This window comes from Melanostigma gelatinosum, assembly GCF_949748355.1.
Source record: "Melanostigma gelatinosum genome assembly, chromosome: 9".
NCBI classification, from domain to species: domain Eukaryota; kingdom Metazoa; phylum Chordata; class Actinopteri; order Perciformes; family Zoarcidae; genus Melanostigma; species Melanostigma gelatinosum.
Window position 1 is genome coordinate 17,229,536 of NC_136642.1, and position 27,204 is coordinate 17,256,739.

Consider the following 27,204-nt stretch of genomic DNA (forward strand, 5'->3'; position numbering starts at 1 on the left):
TGTTTCTTCATAATAATTCAACTATTTAGATATCCCGACACACAGTGTTGAAGGACTTATATTATGCAGAAGTGCTCTCCTTATTTTTTGTGATTATTGACAAATTAATGCTCCAGAACATTCACTTTTACTACAATATGAATGTTGTTTTAATAATGATAATAATAATAATATTGCTTTACTATTGCTTTGTCCTTAATTCAATTTGTTTATGAAATATCTTGTACGTCTGTGTGACATCAGTCCAGATAATGTGTCTCTCTGTCCTTTAGATCGAACACACAAGTTTTTCTCTGGTGAACCACTGGTTCTCCCTGTTTGCACTCACGTCAACTGACTCAGAGCTATTTAGCTGTTTTAGACACAGACAAGATTTATTTTTTATTTTTATTTGATTCAACCTTTATTTTTCCAGGAATATTTCCCATTGAGATTCAAAATGTCTTTTTTGAGGGACTCCTTGCCAAGATGGCAGTCTAAAAAGTGTCATATAAAAGAACAAACAGTGGGCTTAAAACAGCAAAAAAAAGGAAGAAGAAATGGTTACTATATGTAGTTGTTTTTTTCTCAGGTATAATTACGAAACAGACGCTTTAATTGTCTAGATATCTGAGCGATGCGGCAGCACTTTAAAGCATTTGTGCTCTGTTAAATAATTTATACTTGAAGTAAGAGTAACACAAATCAATGATAAGAAATACACATGGGAGGAGTTTGGAAGCCGAAGATCGTGGGGTCATGAAGTTTTTGTATTTTGTATGATCTTTCCATGTGCGATTATGTGTCAGTTACGATTTTTCCCCCACGTACTTGAACGCAGCAGCTGCAGAGCCGCCTCTCTCCGTGTTTGATCTGCGCGTTGCAGCTTTCAGTAGCTCTGTGTTATTGCTCGCAACACGATGTCTTCTGAAAAAATGTATCTGCTGCATCGCGGGCTTATGCTTCCTAAAGAGACTCACTCCGTAGAGAGCTTGAAGTTCGCGCAGGAGTTCACGTTTCAAGACGAGGACGTCACGGTTGTCGTGTACCCGAAATCAGGTCAGTGTTTCTGTGAAACGTTCAGGCTCACCGCCAGCTTCACAGGGCAACTTGACGTTTAGAGTAACATGTGTGCATACTTCTGTCATTTGTGGTGCAGTTTCTCTGACAGGGTGTCATTGATCGCTCTGCTGATGACACTGTGAGTTAGACGTAACAGAGTTGCAGAATAGTTGTGTTATGTATTGATACCTCTGCTAGAAAGGGTTAGTTCACAGTGTGGAATGCTTGTACATGTTCTCTTCAATGAGCTATGACTCTAAAGTTCCGAAAGAGAAGTCTTCATGTATTCCCATCATCTGATGATGTGAGGACCCAGTAGTGTAACTTTATTTTTGACTGAAATGTCCTCACAACGACTGGAAAACTCTTTTTCGATGAGGGTCAACGCACTTTAAAACTGAAGCTCAAGAATGGATCGATACCAAATGTCTGTGACCCAACTTCAGACCCGCAAGCTGTAAGTTCTGCCATTATTACGTTGTTTTCCTGTTTGTGTTGCAGGTCAGCCGGTTGAACTTACACACGTTATGATAACCGGATACATAATTTAACATTTAACACAAGTGTGGAAGTTTGAGTCTGTTCCACAGCGAGGAGGCCAGAGCACGTGTCCGGCTGCTTTGTACAGTCGACACGCTGCAATAAGAAATCTACCAAGACTGGTTTACAATTAAAAGGAATTTAATCCCACTGATGCAATCAAATTATTTACAGTGAAGTACACTATTTCTTAATTATGCATTTCCAAAACCCTTATGATTATGACTAATTATGAATTCTTAAATGTGAATCATTGAACACTTTTATTATAGCTACTAAACACACAGTTCTATGCTCAAATTTCTAACACAAGTTACACTCAAAGTCAAATGTTCTGTAGAGTGGGTGGCACCATCCAAATTAGCGAGACCATCAGAGCAGCATCTTGGCTGGGCTTATAAGATATATATATTTTTCTCTCTCCAGATGTTCCTGCAGTATCTGATTGATGTGGAGGCTAAGACCTCACACCCCACAGAGAGAAGGCCGGAGCACTTGTGTCCGGCTGCTTTGTGCAGTCGACACGCTCCAATAAGAAATCTACCAAGACTGGTTTACAATTATAAGGAATTTAATTCCACTGATGCAAGTAGGATTACAGTTAAACATTGGAGTACATACTCCTACGAAATATTAAATCAATAAAACCCCATTTGCAAAAAACTCAACTCCGCTCCTCAGGTATAAAAACACGTCCGTCGTCTGAGAGCCATCACGCGAGAGAGAAAAAGACTTGAAAATCAAACCTCCCACATATTTGTTCGTGACTCCTCCCCTTCCGTCTATCTAAATTGCTATTGGCCAATTTCCCTACGCACTTCTGTAAACGCCTATCTCCACATCTCTCTCTCCCTGAGTAGCTAACACATTCAAATCCTGTCAGTTATGACTTACTCCCTTCTATGATAATCCTTCAGTATATAAACTACACTTCTGCAACTTGGCAGAAGCTTCATGTCTTATTAGCTACTAATCCTACATCACTTTATGTTTATTTTAATTATGCATTCCCAAAACCCTTATGATTATGACTAATTATTAATTATTAATTATGAATTATTAAACACTTTTATTATATCTACAAACTACAGTTTTTTGCTCAAATTTCTTACATTGACGACAGCTCATCAAGTGCAGCAACAGCCCCAATGTGTACTGCTGCAATGGTGAAAAAACATTGAGGAGAAATACCCAAAGCTGTCCAGAGCATCCCCGTCCACCTGTGTGCCGTTCTCTGAAGCAGGTTTTATTGTGCTCAAAACAAGGAGCGCAAAAGAATCAAGCACACACAGGTCTGTTTTTGTTTGATCAGGTAGCCAGAGGTGATTTTAAATCCTTTTATTTGGGTTTAATTAGTTTTTTGAAAATTGTGAAATCGTTCAGCCTACAAGCCCACTGCTGTGCTTGGAGCCTGTTAGGTCTCTGCAGTGTAATAACTATTTGTTATGCATCCTGCGATCTATTCTGACTTTTGTTTTATTTGTTTTGTTAATTTATGAAAAAATGTATTAATTAATCTATTAGGCAGGCTTTAATTTGATTTGCCAACATTGTGAAATTGTTTAGCCAAAAGATTATCTTATTATTTGTTATTTATATTTGATCCAATTGTTAAACATTATATTTTACTTTTGCATGGATGTTGTTTTGCACTTTGTCATTAAAATGCTCATTTTATAATGGTAAAGGATCTTTGAATGTTTATTCTATATTGTCTTGTATGAAACATCTATTATAAAATAAATTATTTTGCCAAGTCAAGACGACAAAATGTTTAATTGGGGTTTGTTTGGTGTAACCGGAAGCCAATGTCTCAAATGAGAATATGGATCATTGAGAAAAAACTTTAGGCAAGACTTGACCAATCAGATTCAACTATGTGCATCTTTAGTCTGGGACACCCCCACAGTACGTCTCTGTGGTATTCTCCCTCTTGAGTCAGTGGGGTTTTAATCTTCTCAGTCGACTGGTCCTAAATATACTGCAGCAAGTTTACACCTTACAAATGACATAACGCTTAGTAAATCTTTAAACCTGGTCTTCAAGTCCTCTGAAGGACCAGCACATGATTTAGGATACGACTTTCAATTCAGAGTTGCCTTTAATGATGCACAAGAAGAAAAGGGCCTTGCCAGCGAGACACTTGGGAGCAACGTGTAGGCTACCAGAGTCTCCTGCTGAATCTGCTTGAAGTCCTTGATCTGAGCAGTTTTATGTCCATCTGTACATCCGTTACTGCTGCATTGTCATGGTCTCTGGGGGCACTCCATGGAGAGCTTAGAGTATGCCCAAAATCTCTCTGTGGAAGACACCAGTGTTTGTTGTGACTTAACCCAAATCACAAACGTATACAGAAAATGATACAGATTCAATAGTCTGTCTCCCTCAAATGTACAATCTGTTTGCCTCATTGCATGTAATGATTCATTTTTATGTAAAGCAAAGTGTGTTATCTATTAAATTATAGGTTCATATTTTATCAAAGTTATTGCTTCACAGAGACATTAGCAGGACACCACTGCAGCCAAACTGTTGCACTTTCACAGGATTCTGGCTGACACAGCACATAAGAAATGGTCACACAGTGTCAACTCGGACCCTTCGTTCCAAACCAATCATTTCCCAGCATGTGTGAACGGTGGTGAGAGTGAATGAAGGCAGTCACTACACAACCAAATTGATTTAAGCTCCGCCATGTGGTTTTATTTAACCATAATATGTCTTGCTTGCACGTGAAAGTCATTGGTGAGCCATGCTGACATTGTTTCCTATTGGCTTGAAGATTTTTTTGAAGAATTTTAACCGTGGTTGAGATTGTGTGCTTGTTATTAGGGTAAGACATGCACATAGTTTAGTGTGCTTAGAAAGGAATGTGCTCTTTTGCTCATTCATTGATTTACTTGCCATACCTCCTTATTCCCATTCAGGCTCACAGGGACCAAGGCTTTAGGAGGAGGTCATCAATGTCCATCACGAATAAATATCCATAAATCTGTTTCGAAATCACAGTAAGAGTAAGGACACTCCTTGCGACCACAGAACTTTCTCCAGTATCAATGTAATTGATAGTTGTCTGTACATCCATGTATACAATAGTAACTGCTAATTGCTAATTCGGCATACTTTAAATTATTCCAATTTGCCAAAATTTCAACTACTATCTGCTAAAAAAAACAGGGCTCAAGTGGGAGGTGTCCTGATTTTTGACCATGTATTGTTGCTTTCATCAGCATATTGGTGTATTTCACTTCTAGTAGAAGTAAGTGTGGAACAAACTCTTGGGTCCTCGGAGCACAAGTACCATTCAAGATGGATTTCAGCTGCGCCTAATTAAGCCTCTTCCCGGCACCGTTCCCTGAACCACTCCCCCACTCTGTCCCCTCTGCAGCTGAGCCTGAACACGCCCCGCCACCACAAAGTACTTGCAGCATTCTTGTTATGTTTAATCTGCTGTTTAATTGTTTTTTCCAGGTACTGCCTGGATGCAGGAGATCCTCCCGCTGGTTCTGAATGGGGGGGACCTGACGCCGATCCAAACCGTTCCGAACTGGGACAGGGTCCCCTGGCTGGAGGAGAAAAGATTAGCATTGGTTGTGGATAAGTTGAAGTCTCCGCGGGGGCTGGTCACACATTTTCCTTACCACCTCATGCCCCCCTCCTTCCACTCCTCCAAATCCAAGGTAAGAGGGTGGAGGCTTTGTGTGACATTCCTGTGTGATCTCTTCGATGCAATCTGTGCATCGTTGTACCTGATGTTGGGGATTTACCCTCGGGCAAAAAGCCCACCGTATAATCTGACTCCAAAAGACTACACCTTCAGAAGGACCCCGCGCAGATCGTTTTGATTGGAATTACATTCGATGAACAGAAGACGGTAGACGATCTATAAGTATAAGGCAAGTTTATTTGTATAGCACATTTCAACAACAAGGTGATTCAAAGTGCTTCACATAAAACCATTAAAAGCATCAAAACATAAGGCAAAAGAAAAGGAGATTTAAAAACAATATAGTTTAAACCACCTGTGTGTCAGAGCGTCTTCTTTGTACGGGAAGCGAGTGAGTGCCTCACCCGGAGATTCAAACCTTTGCTCTATGACACACGCAACACTATTGCAAATGAGCACACACACATAATACGTACACGTTTAATGCCTGTAAATACCGTTAGCATATTTCTACACTGAGAAACAGGGTTAATACAAATAACACCTGTTGTGTTATTGAATTAGTCTCTCGTGTCTTTGCCGTAGGTGATCTATGTCATGAGGAACCCTAAGGACGTCGTGGTGTCTTCATACTACTTCCATAAGATGGCCGAATTCCTCGAACCTCCAGGAACATTTGATGAATTCATGGAGAAATTCCTGAAGGGCAAAGGTCAGAGGTCTCATAACACATAGAAGAGTTTAATTTGATAAATGTTTGAATTCCAGCAGAGTGGTTAAGCATTCTGGTGTATTACCACGTGGACAGATTTTAGCTGTTGAAAGTCCTCTTTGTCTGTCGTGTCCACTAAAGTAGAGCAGTGTGTTTACGCACTGTGCCCTATTGTCTGCAGTGATGTTTGGAAAATGGACGGACCACGTGAAGAGCTGGAGAGGCGCAGATCTGGGACACAGAATAATGTACATCACATATGAAGAAATGGTTCAGGTAAACTGAATATAATCAACATATAATAAAAAAAAACCTGTATGTTTATATTTAAGCTATATTGCAATTGCATTACAATTGTTACTCGTATTTTGACTGATGGAAGGCAGCCTCTTTTGCACAGTAACACACTACTGTTACACTGTTCACTGTTATAAGACACACATCGCATTGTTTCAGTGGCTTCATAGAAAGAAGTTCAACAAAATGTCGAGACACTGAGCAGTGAAAGGAGCACATCTGTAACACAGCTGCATCAGTCTGTGTCTACACAGGAGGCGTTCAGGCACAGCATATAGTGTAGGTCTCCCGCATTTTTATTTCTGTAGTTATGCACGGACAACAGAGGAAAATAAACTTCCGCGGCCGGTGTCGATAACAATATTGATTCAAATCTAAATGATTGTTGACGACTGGAAAAAAACCTGCTTAAAAGCCTCCCGTGTAGACGAAGCATAATTAAAGCTACAGCAATGAGATGCTTCTTAAATATGACCAGTCAAACTTCATCATCATCGGGGGCTTCACAACGAGCCCTCATTGTAGAGATCATGCAGAAGATTCTTCATTAGAGACTGTGCATTATAAGATGAAAGCAAACACCCGTTGCTTTTACATAAATGTGCCGCTCTTTTAGGACCTCCCTGCAGCTATCAGGCGTATTTCAGACTTCCTGGGCCGTAAACTGAGTGAAGAAGCCATTCAGAAGATAGCAGAACATTGCTCCTTCAGGAGCATGAAGAACAACAACATGTCCAACTTCAGCCTGGTCCCTAAGAAATACATGAACTCCGACATATCTCCATTCCTGAGAAAAGGTGAGGCTCAGATTGGATTATTAGGAGTAAGGAGTGAGATTAAATCGGATATGTTAGTGGATTTCCAGTCTCAGCAAAAACTGTCTGACTGCATTTTTTGTTGATTTTCTTTCACATCAGGGATTCACTGCGTTCACGTGACTGTCTTGGTCTGTGTGTGTGTGTGTGTGTGTGTGTGTGTGTGTGTGTGTGTGTGTGTGTGTGTGTTTGTATTAGGTGTTGCGGGAGACTGGAAAAACCATTTCAGCCCAGAGCAACTGGCCAGATTGACATCGGTCATTCGCAAAGAGCTGGAGGGCGAGAGCTTCTCTCTGCCGTGGATCCTGGATTGATCATCAGCCATAGCAGAGACAGAGAGGGAAAGAGCTGTAGAAATATTAATCAAGGCAAGTAGGACAATGGTGCTAACTACAACTAAATTTGGTTTTAATGTTACGCATATGACAAAAAGCCCTTTATTGATTTAAAAAACACTAAACATGATTAAGACTAGAAAAGTGAACTCATTAGAGTGCAGATCTATGTACACACCCACTGCTGTAGAGCTTGATTGAATGAATACAAACCACAATTGTCTTACTTGTTCACTGTGACATCTATAAAGAGAGACTTCGCAATTATAATTTGGAACTTAGAAATGCAAGGCAGTCATTCTTCTCTGACATCATAACCAAAAACAAGAACAATACACGCGCCTTATTTGCTTCCGTCGACAGGCTAACAAACCCTCCAGTGTCGGTAGCTGCTGAACTCCAATCCACCTGGGCATGCAATCAATTTGCCACCTTTTTTACTGACAATTCAGAAAATTAGACAAGCAGTCAGTGCCTCTACATAAACCACAGGATATGTGTTGTCCCGATCTGACATCCATTCAAATATCATGACACAATTTCATTCAATCAACCTTAGAAGCCTAGAAGACATCATACAACATCTGAAGTCATCCTCCTGCTGCTTGGATATTCTACCAACACACTTTTTCAAAAATATTTCAAACTGCATGAGCACTGATCTTTTACAAATTGTAAACACATCCCTTCTCTCAGGTGTCTTCCCACAAGCCCTAAAAACTGCAGTTATTAAACCACTCCTAAAGAAGGTTAGTTTAGACTCCGCAATGATGAAAAATTATAGGCCAATATCAAACCTCCCATTTTTAAGTAAAATAATTGAAAAAGCGGTTTTCCAACAGCTGACCGACTTCTTGGCCGTAAATAACTGCTTTGATGTTTTCCAGTCAGGCTTTCGACAGCACCACAGCACTGAAACTGCTCTTGTTAAGGTCTTCAACGACATCCACTTGAACATAGCCAATGGCAGAAGTTCAGTCTTAGTGTTACTAGATCTCAGTGCTGCATTCGACACGGTCGACCATGCCATACTCCTAGAAAGACTAAACATCTGGGTGGGACTCTCTGGCACAGCACTTAACTGGTTTGAATCCTACTTGAAGGGCCGAGAATACTTTGTGTCTGTAGCTGATTACACATCAGAGCTGACTAAAATGACATGTGGTGTTCCCCAAGGTTCAATACTGGGGCCTCTTCTGTTCAACATCTACATGCTTCCACTAGCTCAGATTATGGAAAACAACAAAGTGTGTTATCATAATTATGCAGACGACACACAAATCTACATCACTATGTCACCAGGGGACTATAATCCCATACAAGGGCTGGATAACTGCATTGAACAAATCAACAACTGGATGTGCCAGAATTTTCTTCAATTAAACAAAGATAAAACAGAAGTAATTGTTTTTCTTACCAAGGACGAACAATTGACAATCACCGCTCAGCTTCAGTCACTGATGTTAAAACCCACAAACCAAGCCAGAAATCTAGGTGTAGTTATGGATTCAGACCTCAACCTGAACAGCCATATCAAGACAATTACAAAATCAGCCTACTATCACCTGAAGAATATATCAAGGATTAGAGGACTTATGTCTCAACAGGATTTGGAAAAACTTGTCCACGCATTTATCTTCAGCAGACTGGACTACTGTAACGGTGTGTTTACAGGTCTCTGTAAAAAGTCCGTCAGAAAGCTGCAGCTGATTCAGAACGCTGCAGCTCGAGTCCTCACTAAGACCAGGAGGGTGGACCACATCACTCCAGTTCTGAGGTCTTTGCACTGGCTTCCTGTCCAACAAAGAATTGACTTTAAAATCCTGCTGTTGGTTTACAAAGCACTGAATGGTTTAGGGCCAAAATACATCTCTGATCTGCTACTACCTTATGAACCATCCCGACCCCTCAGGTCGTCTGGGACCGGTCTACTTTCTGTTCCCAGAGTCAGAACTAAACATGGAGAAGCAGCGTTCAGTTTTTCTGCTCCACATATCTGGAACAAAGTCCCAGAAAGCTGCAGGTCTACTGAGACCCTCAGCTCATTTAAATCAAGATTGAAGACCTTTCTGTTTGCTGCTGCCTTTAATTGAACCACGTTCAATTAATATATTAATCAATTTCCTGCATTTCTGCATTTTACGACTGCATTTTATTTCTTACACTGTTTTTTAATTGTTTTTGAAATCTCATTTTCTTTTGCCTTGTGTTTTGATGCTTTTAATGGTTTTATGTGAAGCACTTTGAATTACCTTGTTGTTGAAATGTGCTATACAAATAAACTTGCCTTGCCTTGCCTTGCCTTGCCTTGCCTTGCCTTGCCTTACTTCGGCATGCAAAACCGGAGAGGTAAAATTCCTAATGCTCAGCCGTTGGGGAATCTTGTGTCTTTTAGGGCCCAGCCCTTTGTTCTATTTTTGTTTTTAGAGGTTTGTTTTTTCTTAAAGATCTGGAGATATCTGATTAACAGTGGCTCAAGCCTGATCCCTCTAAAAGCCCATTTAATATGTGGTGAAATTGTATGATACTGCTATAATGTGCCTTCCTGATAGTAAGTGTTGTTTCTATATGAACTGTGCTCCACCCCTTTTTCTGTGTTGTGCCAGTGTAGCTTCCATCTGTATTCAGGTTTCAGGGTTTAAGGCCTTAGGGATTGGGCCAAAGGCTGCAGTTCCCAGGTGGTGGAGCTTCTACCACCAGGGAGTTGCACAAGTGTGTTGCATACAATGATTGGAATGGGATTGGTTGTTTTTCCTGCCTGTCCAGTTGAATCCTGCATGCTCTAATGTAGGTCTGTTAGACCGAAAGCTCAAATGCATTCTACACATAGATCTGAATATGACATGTCCTTCATCAGTTTGGACTTTGTGATACTACGAGCACCTTACTACTAACAGACTGGTGGAGCGGTGGCCATCCAGTTAAACTTACACTAGAAACTACAGAACTAACTTTACTGAACCTCATTAATCACGCACCCAACATCACTCCTATGTAATAATATTCTTTAATAGATACTATGTTCATATACTATCTATTTTATTATATTTTATATAAATTCTATGTTATTTCTATATTTTAACTTTTGCATCATTTAATGTTTAGATTATTGTAGATTTTCATTTGAACGTGTATTGTATGAGAATTGTTCTACCCAATGGATGTGCAAAAGACTTTTAAGTAATAATCATAAGCCTGCTGGGAAAAGCAAGTCTTACTAAAATCTCTGAAAATGCAGCTTTAATTACAGGAACGATTTCCAATGTCTTCTTGCTCACAGTATCTCAAATTACATTTGGTTTGGTTCTTTTTTAGTCTACAAACTTTTATTTTCTTGTATATTTTATCATCAATTTGATATCTATATATGAAGAAAGTAAAAAATAAGTTTATTTCACGCCAGGAGATCATGTCTAAAATCTAAAATCACTATTACCGATATATAAAATCGAACAGAGCAAGCCATTTGTCTTTTAAAATAACTTCATGTGGGGTTCACCTTAATATGTCTTGGCCATGATCCCGCTAACTGTCAACAAGTCTTCACTTTTGCAATAAAATCATTTTCAAATCAATATTTTGTGTGAAATATTCCACCAGACGCATTGCATCATTCAGAAACGGCCAAGAAGTGTCTCTGCTAGAAACGGCCGGAAACGTACTAGCCATGTGCCAGTACATGCTATTAGCCGCATACTGCTCTCATTACCCTGCATAACAAAGTCCGTATCGCCACGCTCTAGTCAAGATTATACATTACAAAGTCCTTTTACATTCAGTGAAAGATAAAAGCATCAGACGAGCCTTGTTATCATAGTATCAGGCTTGTGTTTGTGTGTGTTTATCTTGAAGCTCTTTCATGTTCATCAATACTACAATTATGACCATTCATAATGTAAAAACTGTACGATTGGTTCAGGGTTTCTGTCTTGTCTTTTGCAAAAAAAAAGAAAAATACCTGAAGATCGATGTTCAAACGTGTCTCCACGTGAGACATTGTTTTTCAGACTTCCACATGGATATAAGACACAGAAACACCCACACATTTGGAAAGTTGGCAGGATTGATAAAAAGTAATTATGAAATGTGAAATATAAAAAAATAGGGTAATAATTCCACTGACGGTAAAGTCAAACAAATGTTGCAGCAGATCACTTAGTTACTTTTAAACAGATCGGATTCAACCAATAGATGGCAGCCACACATCACTGTTTCTGTTCACTTGTGGTAGAAAATCCCTCACAAAATACAAATACATTCACTCATGACCAAATCGGGACAAAGACGTGGGCTGACAGATTCATAGACACACACACACAAGTCATAATGACAGTAAAACTTTATTGATAGAGTCTGTGTTCATTCTCAGGAATCTGATATTCTGTTTAGTGGTGCTGCTGTTAGAAACTTAGGCTGTTGATGTTTTTATTGACACATTTCAATTTTAAACTGTCTTGTTGGAGATCTGAAACCCTTCAAGAAGACAATATTAAAGGATCAGCTAAACAGCCTTCCAGGTATTCCTTACGCTGTGGAATTATTATGAGGCCGGACACTGGCAAATTTGTAAATGATTGCATCTCCCAATCTTGATAGTTGTGCTCCTTGTAACCTGCATTAAGTAGATGTCAAATTTGTCATTGACATTGACAATAAATTGATATTACAATGTTTGAATACTGATAAAAACTTTTACTCAGTTTGACCACCCTAATTCATTTCTGAACTTCTAATTCCTGCTGACTTAAATACTTTGCGTGATTTTATCTACTTATACCTTCAGCTCTATCCAGTTATTTTATTTAAAAACCGGTCCAGTAAAATTCTCTAAAATACATTTACTCAATTTAACAAATTTCTCTATAAGATATATGAATTTATACACACTGCAACTCTCACATTTGTTACAAATTCCATGTCCATGCGTCGTCAGAAAACATTTGTTTTCACATCTCATCAATCGCAATCAGGAGCTCTACTGCCGACACTACTGCCCCAGTGATGTAGTATATCATTAATTACATGAACTTAATGCATGCTACTCAGTCATTGTGTTTGTCCCTAATTTTAGCACCGAATTGGTTAATACTGTAGAATCGCTCTGAGTGTGTGTTTGTGTGTCCCTCCCATCTATCCATCTCTCCCTCCCCTGAGTTCTGACACTACCTCAATTACATGGTGGCCTTTTGTGCCTTGGGCAGGGTGTGTGTGTGTGTTTCAGTGTATCTGTTGAGGCAGACGGTGTGGTGCCTGCTCCAGGACACCCACCTCGCCGCCGCCTTGTGCCCACTGGTCCTGCCCTGGGCTGCCCACAGGATGCTGGCCTGCTTTGAAGCCCTCTTGTCATCAACGCACTGTAGACATACACACTCGCACAAGAAAGCCAATAACTCCTCAGAAGATCCTGTAATCTTTGTAAAGTCTGTAACACTCAGTCAGCCAAGTCTTCTTAAATGCTCACATTTATCCGATGAAGCCTCAGTCAAGGACGGACAAACATTTTTGATCAGTTGCATTGTTTGGAATAGGCTGCTTAGGTCCAACGGTTATGAAATTCACTCTGCGGTCTTCTGCCACATGGAGAGGGATCCAAGCAATGTACCTGTAACCTTTTTTTTATTATCAATCAGCCTAACCATTGAATTTAAAAAAAAGGACATGCAAGTGAACAAAGGAGGTTGCCAGTTCCAATAACCAAACCAGCTGCGTGAAAGTCAGCTCCAAACTGGCAGGACTCCTTGGTTAGTCAATTGTCCAGGGTTAAGTGCTTGAAACATCATCTGTTTTTGTATGTTCTTCCCCTCGGTAAAAGGACTACTTTGACGTTTTGGGGAAAATGCTTATTAACGTTGAGCAGAGAGTTCAATGAGATGGTTGTCTGTGCAGCAAATACGAAGCTAAAGCCAGCAGCTGCTTAGCTAGCTTAGATTATTTTAGCACAAAGACTCAGGACTGGAACTGGAATCAGTTTGCCTGGCCTGGCTTTGTCCAAAAGTAACAACATCTTTATCATCTCAAAATTTAGTATGACATCTTGCATAATCTATACAGAAAGTGCAATGGTACAGGTATGTTCTGGAGTATTTCTTGGCCAGGAGCAGTATAACTTCCAGATTCTCCGCTAGTTGCCCCGCAACTGCTCCCAGCCAGTTGTTCGACACATTTATCCTTCCTAAAATGGGGAATTCCCTTTAACACCTTTGTACGGACGAAACAGACAAGATATAACGTGTTTAGTAGTGTCAGTGACAGAGCAAGGCTAGCAGTTTCCCCGTATCCCCGTCTTTGCATAGCTAAATCTCCCATGCTTGATGTACTTGTCATATATATATACAGCCCTCAGCCCTCCCCAGGGTCCTATAGCCTGATGTAGACATCTGCAGATGGGACCAGTGACAACATACAGCGACACATCTAAACATCCTCCTCCTTTTTGTATGATACAAGAAAGTCATTAAGAACACTGATGCACCATCACCCTTGTATGCTTTCTTGTTGTATAAAGTACATCTGTGTTTCTTCATAATAATTCAACTATTTAGATATCCCGACACACAGTGTTGAAGGACTTATATTATGCAGAAGTGCTCTCCTTATTTTTTGTGATTATTGACAAATGAATGCTCCAGAACATTCACTTTTACTACAATATGAATGTTGTTTTAATAATAATAATAATTTTGCTTTACTATTGCTTTGTCCTTAATTCAATTTGTTTATGAAATATCTTGTACGTCTGTGTGACATCAGTCCAGATAATGTGTCTCTCTGTCCTTTAGATCGAACACACAAGTTTTTCTCTGGTGAACCACTGGTTCTCCCTGTTTGCACTCACGTCAACTGACTCAGAGCTATTTAGCTGTTTTAGACACAGACAAGATTTAGTTTTTATTTTTATTTGATTCAACCTTTATTTTTCCAGGAATATTTCCCATTGAGATTCAAAATTTCGTTTTTGAGGGACTCCTTGCCAAGATGGCAGTCTAAAAAGTTTCATATAAAAGAACAAACAGTGGGCTTAAAACAGCAAAAAAAAAAAGGAAGAAGAAATTTCACATAAACAAAAACAAACAACAGACTTATCCTGTTTTTACAATCTTCCATACATACTGTCTGGCTCCATACCATCCCTCCCTCCGCTGTCTACATACCCATCATCCTCTCTTCCGTTCACTATGAATGCACCAAGGATACTGACACAACACATATGTTTCCCCCGGACAGGGGACGTATACTGGGATAATTTCAGCCATGTAAGCAGGTAGGTAACATTTGCATGATATGTGAAAAACTTCCCACACAGACACACGCACACTCTTCAGTCACGCCCCACCCAGGGTGTCTGCAGTTCCGGGCCGTGGGGCAATTAGCAGTAATGGCAGGAAACTAGTTAGTGTTATCTGCTGCCATGGCGGCCTCCACTGGCACTGATAGACTCTGAGCCGGTCACGTAGAGACACAGACAGTCAGGCAGAGAGACTGGGAGGGAGGAGGAGTGGGACGGGTCAAAGAGCCAAAGGGTCAAAGAGCCAAAGCCCCCCAAGACAAATGTCTTGAGAGGACATCCATATTATTCATCTTAAATAAAATAAACAAGAGACTTTAGGGAACCAGGAAATATGGTGTTTAGTCCCATATTGTCTGTTGTGAGTATAAAACTTAAAGGTTTCTTTTTTTTTGTTTCTTTCTTTCTGTTGTCATTTATTGATCAGAGATTCTCAAAAAACAAATACAAAACTATAACATACACACTTATAATAAATCAATCAGCAATATATAAACCAGCAAAAATGATTCCTTGCATTAACATGTCTTTTATATATTTTGAGTAACAAGATGACATAAGGTCTTGTCTATGTGCCACTGCCTCGTCTGGGCTGCGGCTCCTGGCTGCAGCTACAATGTCTCTATTGTTTCAGCAGCCCGTCTCTCTTCCTGTATGCATGACACTATACACACATGCATTGGGTGTCTGGGTGGGTGTATTTTTGAGAGGGGGCAACGGGGATTCCGATATGAGTAGCACTGCAGAGCGTAAGAGGATGTGATCAGGGAGGCCCAAACTAAATAAACAGCAGAAATCCCTGAATGACGCTCAGACACAACAACAGTCACGTAGGTTTGACCAGCTTCAGGTCACATCGGCAGACTGGAAGGCGCACGTGGCTTTTATGGTCCGCTGTGATTGTATTTACGCAGCATTTATATCAACATCCGGCAGGATTGTTGTTACACAGCAAGTCGAGTATTTCAAAGACTGATTAAAAAATAGTCATACTATGGGATTGTCTTGGAGCTCAGAATGGAGCTGATGCTAAATGACTTTATATGTCAAACTGGTTATTAATGTATTTTCAATGTGCCTGTGAGCGAACACTGAAATGCCTAAATGTCAAAGTGGAGCTTCTAGTCGTGCGACGATGCAGTTGAAAACAGATGCAGTTGAAAATAATACCTACAGCCTTAGTTTTACAAGCTAACACCTGCATTGTCCGTAAAAAAGCTCAATATGTGGCTTCAACAGGTTCAGTTACTCAAATAAAGTGGGTATATTTCTTTTTAGTATAAAATGTTCTCTTTTATCTTGAATATATCGCTCTACAAGGGAACACAAAAACAGACAGGCAATTTTGTATTTAAAAGGTAATAAGATTGGAAGATGCCTACTTGATTTTTATAACTCAGACTGTTGAAGCCTCATATTAAAGGTGTTAAATACAAGATTGGGAGCATTTAGTTTGACCCTCAATGGCTCTCAAGATGGCGACGCTGAAGCCAGTGGCTCACAGCTAACGGTGGTAACAGTACAAACTACAGCAAACGTGCTGGCAGAGCTAACAGTGTGTACCTGAGTGGGAAGCTGAGGGTGAGTGCTAGGCTCCAACGATGATGACACATTCTGTTTTGGTCAAATAGAGCTGAGCTGTTTGATTTCGTGCGATACGGTAGCCTCAGTTTGTATGCCACTCCTCACACCAACCACGACCTACTGAACCGCTACGAAAGTATTTTATTGTGAGTTTGTGTGTGTGTGTGTGTGTGTGTGTGTGTGTGTGTGTGTGAGTGTGTGTGTGTGAGAGAGAATGTACTGTATGTGTTTATGTATGAAACATTCCCTTTTCCCTTCATCAACTCTCCAAGGCAACAGCGCAACAAAAGAAAAGGTCTCAGTCAACACTAGAAGCTTAGATAAGGCCCGCTAACAAATAACTTGCACTAATGTAGCATGGACAGGCTACGTGCCAGTATACCCAACACCGTGTCACTGAACCGTCACCCCGTCCACTTCTTAAATATAAATGTACAAATATCTGTTGTTGTTCTTTACGTTGCGTCGACTTAAATGCTTCCACTTTCCAACCAAAAATCCTGAACGCACCAGTTCCCTACTCGATAAAAGTTCATTCATAAAATGTATTTTGTTCCCTCATTCTCTCAACATCATCAGGCAACTGACTGAAAAGCACAGCAGGCCGTCGTAATGATGTCTGCTAAATGAGACGCTGCATGTGTTTGGAAGAAAACATCCTTAACGGAAACTCTAGTAAAATATCAGCTGCTGGCAAACCGCTCGCAGCCGGCTGCGGTGTTTGACATGAATTCATTCAGCATGGATGGCATGCAAAATAAATTCGATTCGAATAAACAGGGCTCCAGTCTAGTAAATATTGGTTGTATTACCGTACTTAGCTGGGATAGGGTCAACAGCTTCCCCTTCAGTTCAAAATGTCAATGGAAACGTTCCCCATTGTATAAGATGTATGTCATTTATGTAATCCTTTCGTAACTTACTGATTATAAATGGAAAACAAATCTAATTCGGGTCGAATTTCATCTGAGCAGCAAGTAAGAAGAGAATGTTCGGGCCAAACCAGAAACTCATTTGACATGTCGCTTTGTTTGTCTACAAAAAAGACATTTGATTATTCGAAGCACATTTTAAGATGCTTGGTTTCCAGACAAGCTGACTGCACACCAGCCTACCATCTGTCTTCCTTCTATTGTTGTTGCTGATTGTATTTTGAATTGTAGTGACTTACAGTAACAATGACAGAGGCTGACTTCAGATGACAGATTGATGATGGATTGAATGTGTGTGAGTGAGTACTTCATCATTGCTTCACTAAATTTAGCACATTTTCCTTCAACTTGTCAACAGATCTAAATTGCCGTCACACATTACACGATTAAATAATGACTTGAACTTAGTGGAAAACAGCTTTAGATTTAAGCACCAAACATTTATGTCGAACCCAGATTCTCAAACTTTGTCCCGTATCCTATTGCTGTGTGTCCATAAATGCCTCAGTACCATTTCGATCAGTTGTTCCTCTTGATGTAAAATGAAGTAATTCCTATCGTGCGCTCTGTAGTGCTCAGATCTCACACTCTGATTGTTGTTGCGAGGCTATAATTTAATCGGAGCGATGGAACATCTGCAGCTGGATCCGCCAGAGATGTTCAGATGAAAGATCTGATGGCGACATCAGGATTGTTTAGACTGCCCAACTGTTTGACGAGGGACATGGCTGAAAAATCCCTTTTTTGCCACTCTCGCCTCCTCATATCCTCCTCTTCTTTCTGTGGGCATATGGGTGCTGTGCCCCTGACTTTTGGCTTGCACAGCCATAGTTTATCTTATTGAAGTTCATCCTGCCTGTGCACTGCGGTTGGGCCCTGACAAAAAATTCCCAGATGCTAACCGAGCAGACGAACAGATGTTAGAGGCATATGTCTATCACCTGCCTGTGGCCTCTGCTGATGCACGATGAGTTTCCTGTATGGCACAAGAGGCCAGGAAGAGAGGAGCACAGAGCAGGAAGTAGACCGGGTAACTCCCATTATTAGCTGAAGACGGTGCAGAGGTCTGGCTAAACGCTGGACCGGTCCGGTCCAGAATAGACCCAACACAGTAAAAACACACTATGCACGCACACACGGTGTACAGGAGGAGAACACACCGTGTTTGTTTGTTAGTTATTTATGTGACAACAATGGTTGGCGTAAACAGAGGTTTAGATGACCTCAGGGGGTCTCTTTCACTGTCTTCTCTGTGTATAAATATACGCTGGATAAATATAGCCAGACGCTGCACTGCTGTCACGTTCGCATGGTAACAATGGAGAATCGAGAGGAGAAGTGAAGTTTTTCTTTTGTTTAGAGTCGTCCGGTCTGACGCTATTTTAGTAACTGATTATGTTACAGACGTGAGCACAAACCATGGCTCTACGTGCGAGGAATAAGCAGTACTTGGATTAGTGTGATGTTAATTACAACTGCACTGTTGCAGGATTGTTTTTGCAAACTAAAATATTACATGTTCGTCCTCTTAAGTAAATGCTTCATAATTGTTTTATACATAGTAAAGGTAAGATGATATGTGCTAACCAGTTGTCATATAATGACTAAATACTCAGTATATGTTAACAGAGCAGAGTGATAAATAGAGGGCTGCAACAAAGTGGGACTAAAGTAATCATGAAAATGATTCTGACTCCTTAAACGTTTATTGAAATCAGTGTAAAGTTATGTGTCCATTCATTTATCTTGAAACAGAGACACGATGAATACAAACGCAGTTATATGAGTTACTGTAAAGGGAAATGTGAGACCTAATATCATTTTGAGTTTGTCCAAAACAACTGCCCAACGAACGTGAGAGTGGAAAGAAGATTTTCACAGTCGAGTCAATCTAATGTTTTGAGTTTCACCTTATTGAGTTTGACTTTTAACTGATCAAATCAGTATTTTTTTAATTTTTACAGCTTTACAGATGATCATGACTTGACCTTGGAGATTGCTCTAATCTTCTCCAATAATCGCCCTGAACAAGCTTTCAAAGGCAACACTGCAGCATAGAGCAACTTTGAAAGTTGCTGCTCACTTTTAATGAGTCCGATTGAACCTTTTAATTCGAAAGTTACGAACGTAACTACGGTTCTATGAATCCTGGATGACCGCCAGAGGCAGTGCTTAACACTGGATATCTTCCGTCGCGCGCATGCGCAGGTCGAATATTTATATCAACAAAGTCACGTGTGACCTCGGATGACCACCGTCGTCTATAAGTTCCGGTGTCATCCTGAGCTCAGTCCTATGGAATCTTCTCGCGAGTTCACGGGATTCCGAGTGACCAAGAACTCTGGCGGTCATCCAGGATTCATAGAACCGTAGTTACGTTCGTAACTTTCGTTCTATTTCATCCTTACTGACCGCCAGAGGCAGTGCTTAACACTGGATGACTTATACCAAAAGAGTCACGAGGAAGCACAGTAACTACCCCTTATAGCTCCGGCAGAGAAAATTGGCCAAGAACCCTCCCCAGTGGGTGAGGGTCGGCAACGTTAACTCTGTAGTGTTTGGTGAATGTGCTCGGTGATGCCCCTGAGGCCGCCGCACATATATCCCCCACAGGCACACCACTCAGGCTTGCCCTCGGTGTGGAGACACTCTTGGTAGTGACCCTTCACCCCGGATGGCCGAGCGCAGCCGCTCGCCTTGTATGTATCGGCAATGGCCTCCACTATCCAGTGGGACAGGTGCTGTTTTTCCTTTTTTTTCAAAAAGGAGCACAGCCCCTCTTAGGCTCACCATAACTGACTATGCAGGCGGTGGCTTCCATATAAGCTCTGAGGGCCCACACTGGGCACAGCAGCCTTGACCTCTCCTCTCCCGATGGGGGAGGGGGGGGTCAACTTTGACAGCTGGATAGGCCGGTTTATATGTGAACGTATCCACCCCCTTGGGAGAAACACCATTGAGCTGAATTGACAGCAAGGAGAAACCCGTCTTGCTGATAGCCATCTAGGCTCCGCCTGTGCCAGGGGTTCAAAAGGACAAGCATAAGCTGTCCAGTACCACGGGTAGGTCCCCTGCAGGGGAGACCGGCCCTTATCCAGGAGGGACTGTAGACACTCAGTACAGCAGGCACGGGGCGCTGTACTGGGACCTTGTTCTGAGCCGCACACTAGTCGGAGAACAGCTTCCACCTGTTTCTTGTACTGCAGGCAGGTAGACCGCGTACTGGCATTCAGAATAGTCCGTCAGACTGGTTCTATGCAGCCACTCAGCATCCGGTCGGGCCCTCCCGTGACCCCTAATTGAAGGCGGCAGGGATTGGAATGCCAAATCTGACCCTCTAGTTGCGACAGGAGATCCCTCCTGTCGGGGAAGAACTCTGACAAGCCTATAGCCAAAGCAGAGGGACTGGTGGAAAGGCATAAAGAAGATCCTCTGGCCACGTGTGAGCCAGGGCATCTTGACCCAGAAGGCTGGTCCTCTCCGTCAGGGAAACCCAGTGGGGGCAGTGGGTCGACACGTCTGGATGCAGCCGCCACTCTCCCGGTGGAGGCTTGTAACGGAACAGGAAAACCACAACCTTGTTCCATTCTCCTGGTGGGTACATTGCCCACAGGCTGGTCAGGCGAGGGGCCTCCCAAGTCAGAAGGCCACGGTGATCCCCGTAGCAACTTCTGCAGATCTGGTGCCCCATCGATAGTTCATGGGAAATCACAGCAGAGGTGCTGTCCACCGGACAAGCGCCTGCTTTCCCTTCAAACATGGAAGGAAGTGCTCGAGCGCTAGCTCTAGAACCTGGACCTGCGGTCTTTCAGCAGACAACTGCCCCCAGGCTGTCCTGTTCTGTCACCCTGCACCCCGCCTTGAGAGGCAGGTATCTGTTGTGACAATCTCCTGGTGGAATGGAACCGAGCCCCTGGGGCTCGGTTCCTGGGGCGCTGTTCGCCAGATATGCACTCCCTCCATGGGGATAGTGAATAGATGAATAGACACTGTTTCGATAATATTATTGCCCTGTATCTGTGCCACTTGGCATCCAAGTGAAGGCTGTTCAGCCATCCGCACTGGGGCGACAGACAGGCCCTCATAGGGCCACACTAATGAAGGTTATGCTCTGAGAAGGGCTCAGGTAGCTCCTCTCCATGTTCACCTTGAGGCCCACCGGGCCACGTGAGAGAAGGCGAGCAGTGTCCTGTGGCGCCTGAAGCCGGGACGGCGCCTAGGTCAGCCAGTCTAAGTACGGCAGTATGTTCACGCCCTGCGATTGCAGGGGGAAAGGACAGCAGTAACACACTGTGGACACCCATGGGGAGATGGGAGAGTCCGAATGGAAGCACCCAGGACTGAAAGTTGTGGTGATGCACCATGGGAACAGGCGTCGATAGACGTGAACCACCCTCCCTTGGAAATCCACTGATGGGAGAAAGAACCCCGACAGCCGGCCTGGAGACATCTCCTGGCACCCCTGCCGGGGGGGACGGGGACGTAAGTAGGGTTGTATAGGTAGCGGTCCGGCCTCTCAGCAGGACGCCGAGGCCTGTTGTGGCTACTAGGGTAAGCTGGAGGCTGAGAAAACGGCCTTGTGGGCCAAAAATGGGACCCCTAGGTCTGGGGGTGCAGGCATGTCCCTGCAAAGACCAGAGAACTGCTGCCTGGTCTGGCTAGCTCTAACAGTCCGCTGAAGCGCCTGTACAGCAGCTGACTCGAACAGCTCACCAGGCTCCACTGGGACAGTATGGAGGGTCCTCCTACATGTCTCAGATAGGGGTGACTGCGCCAGCCAAACCTGGCGGCGAGTCTGAAACAGGGTGGACATCATACATCCACGTTCCCTCGATATGAGCGCAAACGCCTGCCATGAAGCATCACTGAGCAGAAGCGTCGAAGTAGCCCGCTGCAGAGAATCTGCGAGGGAAAGCATGAGGTGGGAGAGGGAGTTGCCGATACGGTGCACAGCGCTGCTGTGTCCTAAGCCCTGGATAGCAGGTCATCTTTGACCCGACATTGGGTGGAGGGCACCTGGCATCGGGCCTCAGAGTCTCCTCAGGGGAAACTGATGGACGCCATAGTCGTCTAACTGGCTGGCATACGTGCAAGGCCAGATTTGCCACCTCCTGCATGGTCTGATGTAAGGCGCCCTGGTGTCTCCACCATGCACGTAACTCCCTCAGATATTCCTCGGAGGGAGGAACAGAAAAGGTGGTGAGGGCGGGAAGGTGCCTGAAGACGGCGCTCACAGGTGGATGTTCCAGCTGCTGTGTATGCCCGGCGTGCAAGCGCCATACAAATGACCAGGGTAGGTTGGTCTGGATTCAGCTGCCCTGACAGGGGGAGGTAGACCTCCCGCATCAGGTGTTCCACTTCGGCCAGCCTAGCAGACCTTACTGCTCAAGGCGTGATGCCGCAGGTCCTGCCTGGGTTCTCCCTGCTAGGGCAAGAGGTCAGGGAGAGTTTAACATGGCCGCGATTCTGGTGGAACCCTTGTCCCACTAGTTTATGCGGAATTCCCAATCAGTCCGAGCGGGAGCGCTCTGCTGAATGTTGAGAGAACAGGCAGGGGGCAGTCAGTGGCGAGTGATCCTTCGGACACTCTTCCCTTGGCCAGCCGCTGCGGATATTGGTGACCCACCAGTTAGCCTGAGCGAGAGCACTCTGCAACTGTGGAAACAGGTCAGGCAAAGTCCTTATAGTGAGAGGGGCGAGGACACTCTCTAAGCTCACTCTCTTCACTAAGATAGTTGCTGCAGATATTAGTGTCCCCCCAGTTAGCTTGAGCGAGAGCACTCTGCTACCGTAAAAAACGGACAAAACAGAACACAGTCCGTACAGTGAGAGGGGAGCGAGGACACTCTTCACTAAGATAGTTGCTGCCGATATTGGTGTCCCACCAGTTAGCTTGAGCGAGAGCACTCTGCCACTGTGGAAACAGGTCAGGCAAAGTCCTTATAGTGAGAGGGGCGAGGACACTCTTCACTAAACTAGTTGCTGCAGATATTGGTGTCCCACCAGTTAGCTTGAGCGAGAGCACTCTGCCATTGTGGAAACAGGCCAGGCAAGTCCTTATAGTGAGAGGGGAGCGAGGACACTCTTCACTAAGCTAGTTGCTGCAGATATTGGTGTCCCACCAGTTAGCTCGAGCGAGAGCACTCTGCTACTGTGAAAAACGGACAAAAAGAACACAGTCCTTACAGTGAGAGGGGAGCGAGGACACTCTCTTCACTAAGACAGCCTCTTCACTTGGACAGGTGCTGTAACTCTTGGTGTGCTACCAGTTAGCCTGAGCGAGGGCACTCTGCTAACTGATATCCGCTACCGATATGTCCATAATGTTTACAACAATCAATGGACACAATCCGAGTATTAGCTTAGTCTAGTTAGCCGGAGCGAACTCGACAGCCGTAATGCGTAAAAACCATCAATGGGCACAACCTCAATGTTGATTTAGTATAACTAGCATTCACCGAGTTAGCCTGAGCGAGCACATTCCGCTAACTGTGATCGTTGTAATGCTACAAAGTTGATGGCCACAGCCCCAGTACCAGCTTTGTTTAGCTAGTTTCCCACTGAGTTAACCTGAGCGAGGACGCTCTGTTAACTGTGACAGCTCTGTTAACTGTGACAGCCATAAGGATACAAAGTTGATGGACGCAGTCCCAGTATCAGCTTTGTTTAGCTAGTTTCCCACTGAGTTAACCTGAGCGGGGACGCTCTGTTAACTGTGACAGCCGTAAGGATACAAAGTTGATGGCTACAGCCCCAGTATCAGCTTTGTTTAGCTAGTTTCCCACTGAGTTAACCTGAGCGAGGACGCTCTGTTAACTGTGACAGCTCTGTTAACTGTGACAGCCGTAAGGATACAAAGTTGATGGACGCAGTCCCAGTATCAGCTTTGTTTAGCTAGTTTCCCACTGAGTTAACCTGAGCGGGGACGCTCTGTTAACTGTGACAGCCGTAAGGATACAAAGTTGATGGCTACAGCCCCAGTATCAGCTTTGTTTAGCTAGTTTCCCACTGAGTTAACCTGAGCGGGGACGCTCTGTTAACTGTGACAGCCGTAAGGTTTACAAAGTTGATGGACGCAGTCCCAGCTAGCATCCAAGTTAGCCTGAGTGAAGACACTGCTAACTGCGAATTACGTCAGATGTAAAGATTAAATCTCCATGTACACAACGCCAATGCGGATCTAGTGTCTCACAAAGTTTGCCTGAGCAGGAACACTCTGCCAACTGTGATAGCCGTAACACTGTGAAGGCGGGCCGACAGCGTAATTCTACGCTCTCGTTAGCGCGCCACTCGATTACTAGAGCGGAAGAGCTCTGCCAACCGTGGAACAAACAACTGTTATAGAAAACAATGTTAATCGATCTTACCGATTGCTGTCATCACGACTTAGCTGGCCCTTATCAGACTGGTGACGACCGATGATAGGGGCGTCCACCAGTCCGGGGCTCGATGTCCGAACGGTGAACACACCGTTCCCTCCGAAGAGGGACAGCTCGTCGCAGCCTTTGGAGGGCGAGAGAACCGCAACTCCGACCGGTAGTCACAAGGCTACAGCGACGAGCTCTAATATGTCTTGATCGTAGACACATCCTTGTTTATGCTACCATGGTAGCTAACCTGCGACGCGAGAAGAAAAAAGGACTGAGCTCAGGATGACACCGGAACTTATAGACGACGGTGGTCATCCGAGGTCACACGTGACTTTGTTGATATAAATATTCGACCTGCGCATGCGCGCGACGGAAGATATCCAGTGTTAAGCACTGCCTCTGGCGGTCAGTAAGGATGAAATAGAACCAAATCCACATCCAGCCTTTTTAATGATTAATGATCATCGAACTGTTCAGAGCTCATTTCAGTGAGCTAACCTTGTGAAGAGAGCACACACACACACGGTGATGGTGCTGCTCTTTAGTTTACGTCAAACATACTTTCCGCGGGGTGGAGAGGACGTGTCTGGCAGTGGCATTACGCACAAACCATTCTGGTGTCACGCGTGCAAGCTAAGCACTGATCATTATCTTTTTGAGTTCTTCCTGCATCTTGATGTTACAGTAATACTATAGAGTGACGACATTGTTGCACTGTATTGGGAACGATGGTATGATTGCTCCTAATTTTGATTTGTTTTCTACATTATTAATACTTCAGTTTTTAACTTTGACGGGAAATATCCTGTCAGCCGTAGGAATTTGATTCAATTTTAGTATTTAAGTTGTTATAAAGTGGAGACATGGAAGCTCTAGCAATTTTGATTAGTTGAGATATACCTTCTGCAGAAGGGTTTGCACAAGTGAAGGTTAATCCTTGTTTCCAGACTCATATTTTCTTCTTAGTCTAGTACTGGGACTGTGAATCTGCATACGTCCATTTGTCAAGCACAATATTGCAAACACCTCTGATCAGAGCTCAGTCAAACTCAAAGGAACAATGCGTCTGTGTTCAGTACAAGAATATCCTGATATCCTAACATGATATCCAAAAGGGGACAAACAATTATGTGTGTAATGTTTTGCCTTTGACAACACAGTTTAGTGAGGTTAAAGTTACATAAACCAATATGCCAAGCTTATATCATAGCCAGGATACTTGAAGACATGCACACACACACATACACACACACACACACACACACACACACACACACACACACGCAGGTCTGTTTTATCCAGAGAGTGAGGGTGTGTTTTCTCCAGTCACGAGAGTCTGTCTCTCTTCCTGCCTGTCTCGTCCTCGTGTCTTCAGCTGTCACATCATTGTCTGTGTTACATGCAGCTGTTTGTGTATACATTATTGTGTCTGTATCAATTATATATATATAAAGACTGTATAAAGACCTATATTACATAGCAACATAAAAGTTTTTATGATCTCTGTCAAAACGCATACGCAAGCACCTAAACAGATCCAGTTTAGGTGTTCACGAAGGACTGTAACTGTAACGAGCTGCTTTCACTGTGTGGGTGGAGAAGACAAGGTACTCTGTCTGTCCACACTGGTTCCGTTTAAAAGCTTATTTTAAAAGTTTTAAATTGAATGTGTAGATGACGTATATGTTGACCAAAACACTTTTTTTGCGTTGAATTGAAGAATAAGATGGAGCAGGCCAGAATGATGCTCATAATGACTTCAACATGTCCTCAAAACATATCGTCTCTGTGTCAACTCTCTGAGTGACCACATCATGTTTGAGTATCGATTTGTTGTTGTTGTTGTTGTTGTTGAGCCTTGGGCCTGCAGTAACACAATGTGGACAGCAGAATCAATTAAAACATTTACGATCGTCAACATGAAGTGCTCAAAAGAACGTGATGTAGGGCAGCTGTGTGTGTGCCCACCCTCGTTAATGGCCCTCGTTAACAGCCCTCATCATGAGCACACTCCGACCTAATGAGCCATAATAGCGCTTCCTGATAATCAACCTGATAGGTGGCCCCTTCGGACTCTCTGCCTGTTTCATTGGCTGGTCGGACGGCGGCGTAGAGACACTGATAGGCTATCACAAGGGAGGTGGGAGGGGCTGGCTGGCTGTTGGCCAATAGAAGTGATAGGACCCAGAGGAACGCAACTTGACTGGCAACAGGCACTAACGCCACACGATGAAAGAGTCGTGACGTGCAGTAAACTGTGGGATTGGGTGTTTCAGTTTAGGATACTTGTTTTGCTGACCCCTTAATCCCTTTCACGTAAAGCACGAAGCATCACCCTTTGGCAAATGACCAAAATGAACCCAATGCATGATCCCCCCCCCCCCCCCCCCCACTGACTTGTCGCAGTAGAAAAGCACATAGGTGTAAAGAATGATGGCTGAACTTCATTTGGCTGCTTCCGTTTTCAGGCTCCTGGTATTGGTCACGCTGGCTCACAGTCACACTGTCATGGCTTACTGGGAAACTTGAATAGAGCGGAGCCATTGTTGTTGTTATAAGTAAGACTAGTGTTTTTCCTATGTCAAAATGTCTGCTCTTTAAAATAAATTAGATTCAAAGTTATAAA

At 43.2% G+C, this 27,204-nt stretch overlaps 1 protein-coding gene across 1 annotated transcript; it reads left to right on the forward strand.

Annotated features, from left to right (window-relative positions):
* The first annotated feature begins 843 nt into the window (after positions 1-843).
* On the forward strand, positions 844-9,703 carry LOC306782147 (sulfotransferase 2B1-like). Its single transcript, XM_079275347.1, has 6 exons — positions 844-1,038; positions 5,053-5,261; positions 5,834-5,960; positions 6,142-6,236; positions 6,874-7,054; positions 7,271-9,703. Exons 1-6 carry the CDS (start codon positions 900-902, stop codon positions 7,384-7,386), a joined length of 867 nt encoding a protein of 288 aa, XP_079131473.1. The 5' UTR covers positions 844-899; the 3' UTR covers positions 7,387-9,703.
* Positions 9,704-27,204: the final 17,501 nt, after the last annotated feature.

What these genes read in the sequence shown, in the direction of transcription:
- LOC306782147 (XM_079275347.1), top strand. Translation starts at nt 900, where the DNA reads ATGTCTTCTGAAAAAATGTATCTGCTGCATCGCGGGCTTATGCTTCCT. An exon ending in TGTCGTGTACCCGAAATCAG is followed by an intron (nt 1,039 to 5,052) that starts GTCAGTGTTTCT and finishes TGTTTTTTCCAG; the next exon opens with GTACTGCCTGGATGCAGGAG. An exon ending in ATCTCCATTCCTGAGAAAAG is followed by an intron (nt 7,055 to 7,270) that starts GTGAGGCTCAGA and finishes TGTTTGTATTAG; the next exon opens with GTGTTGCGGGAGACTGGAAA.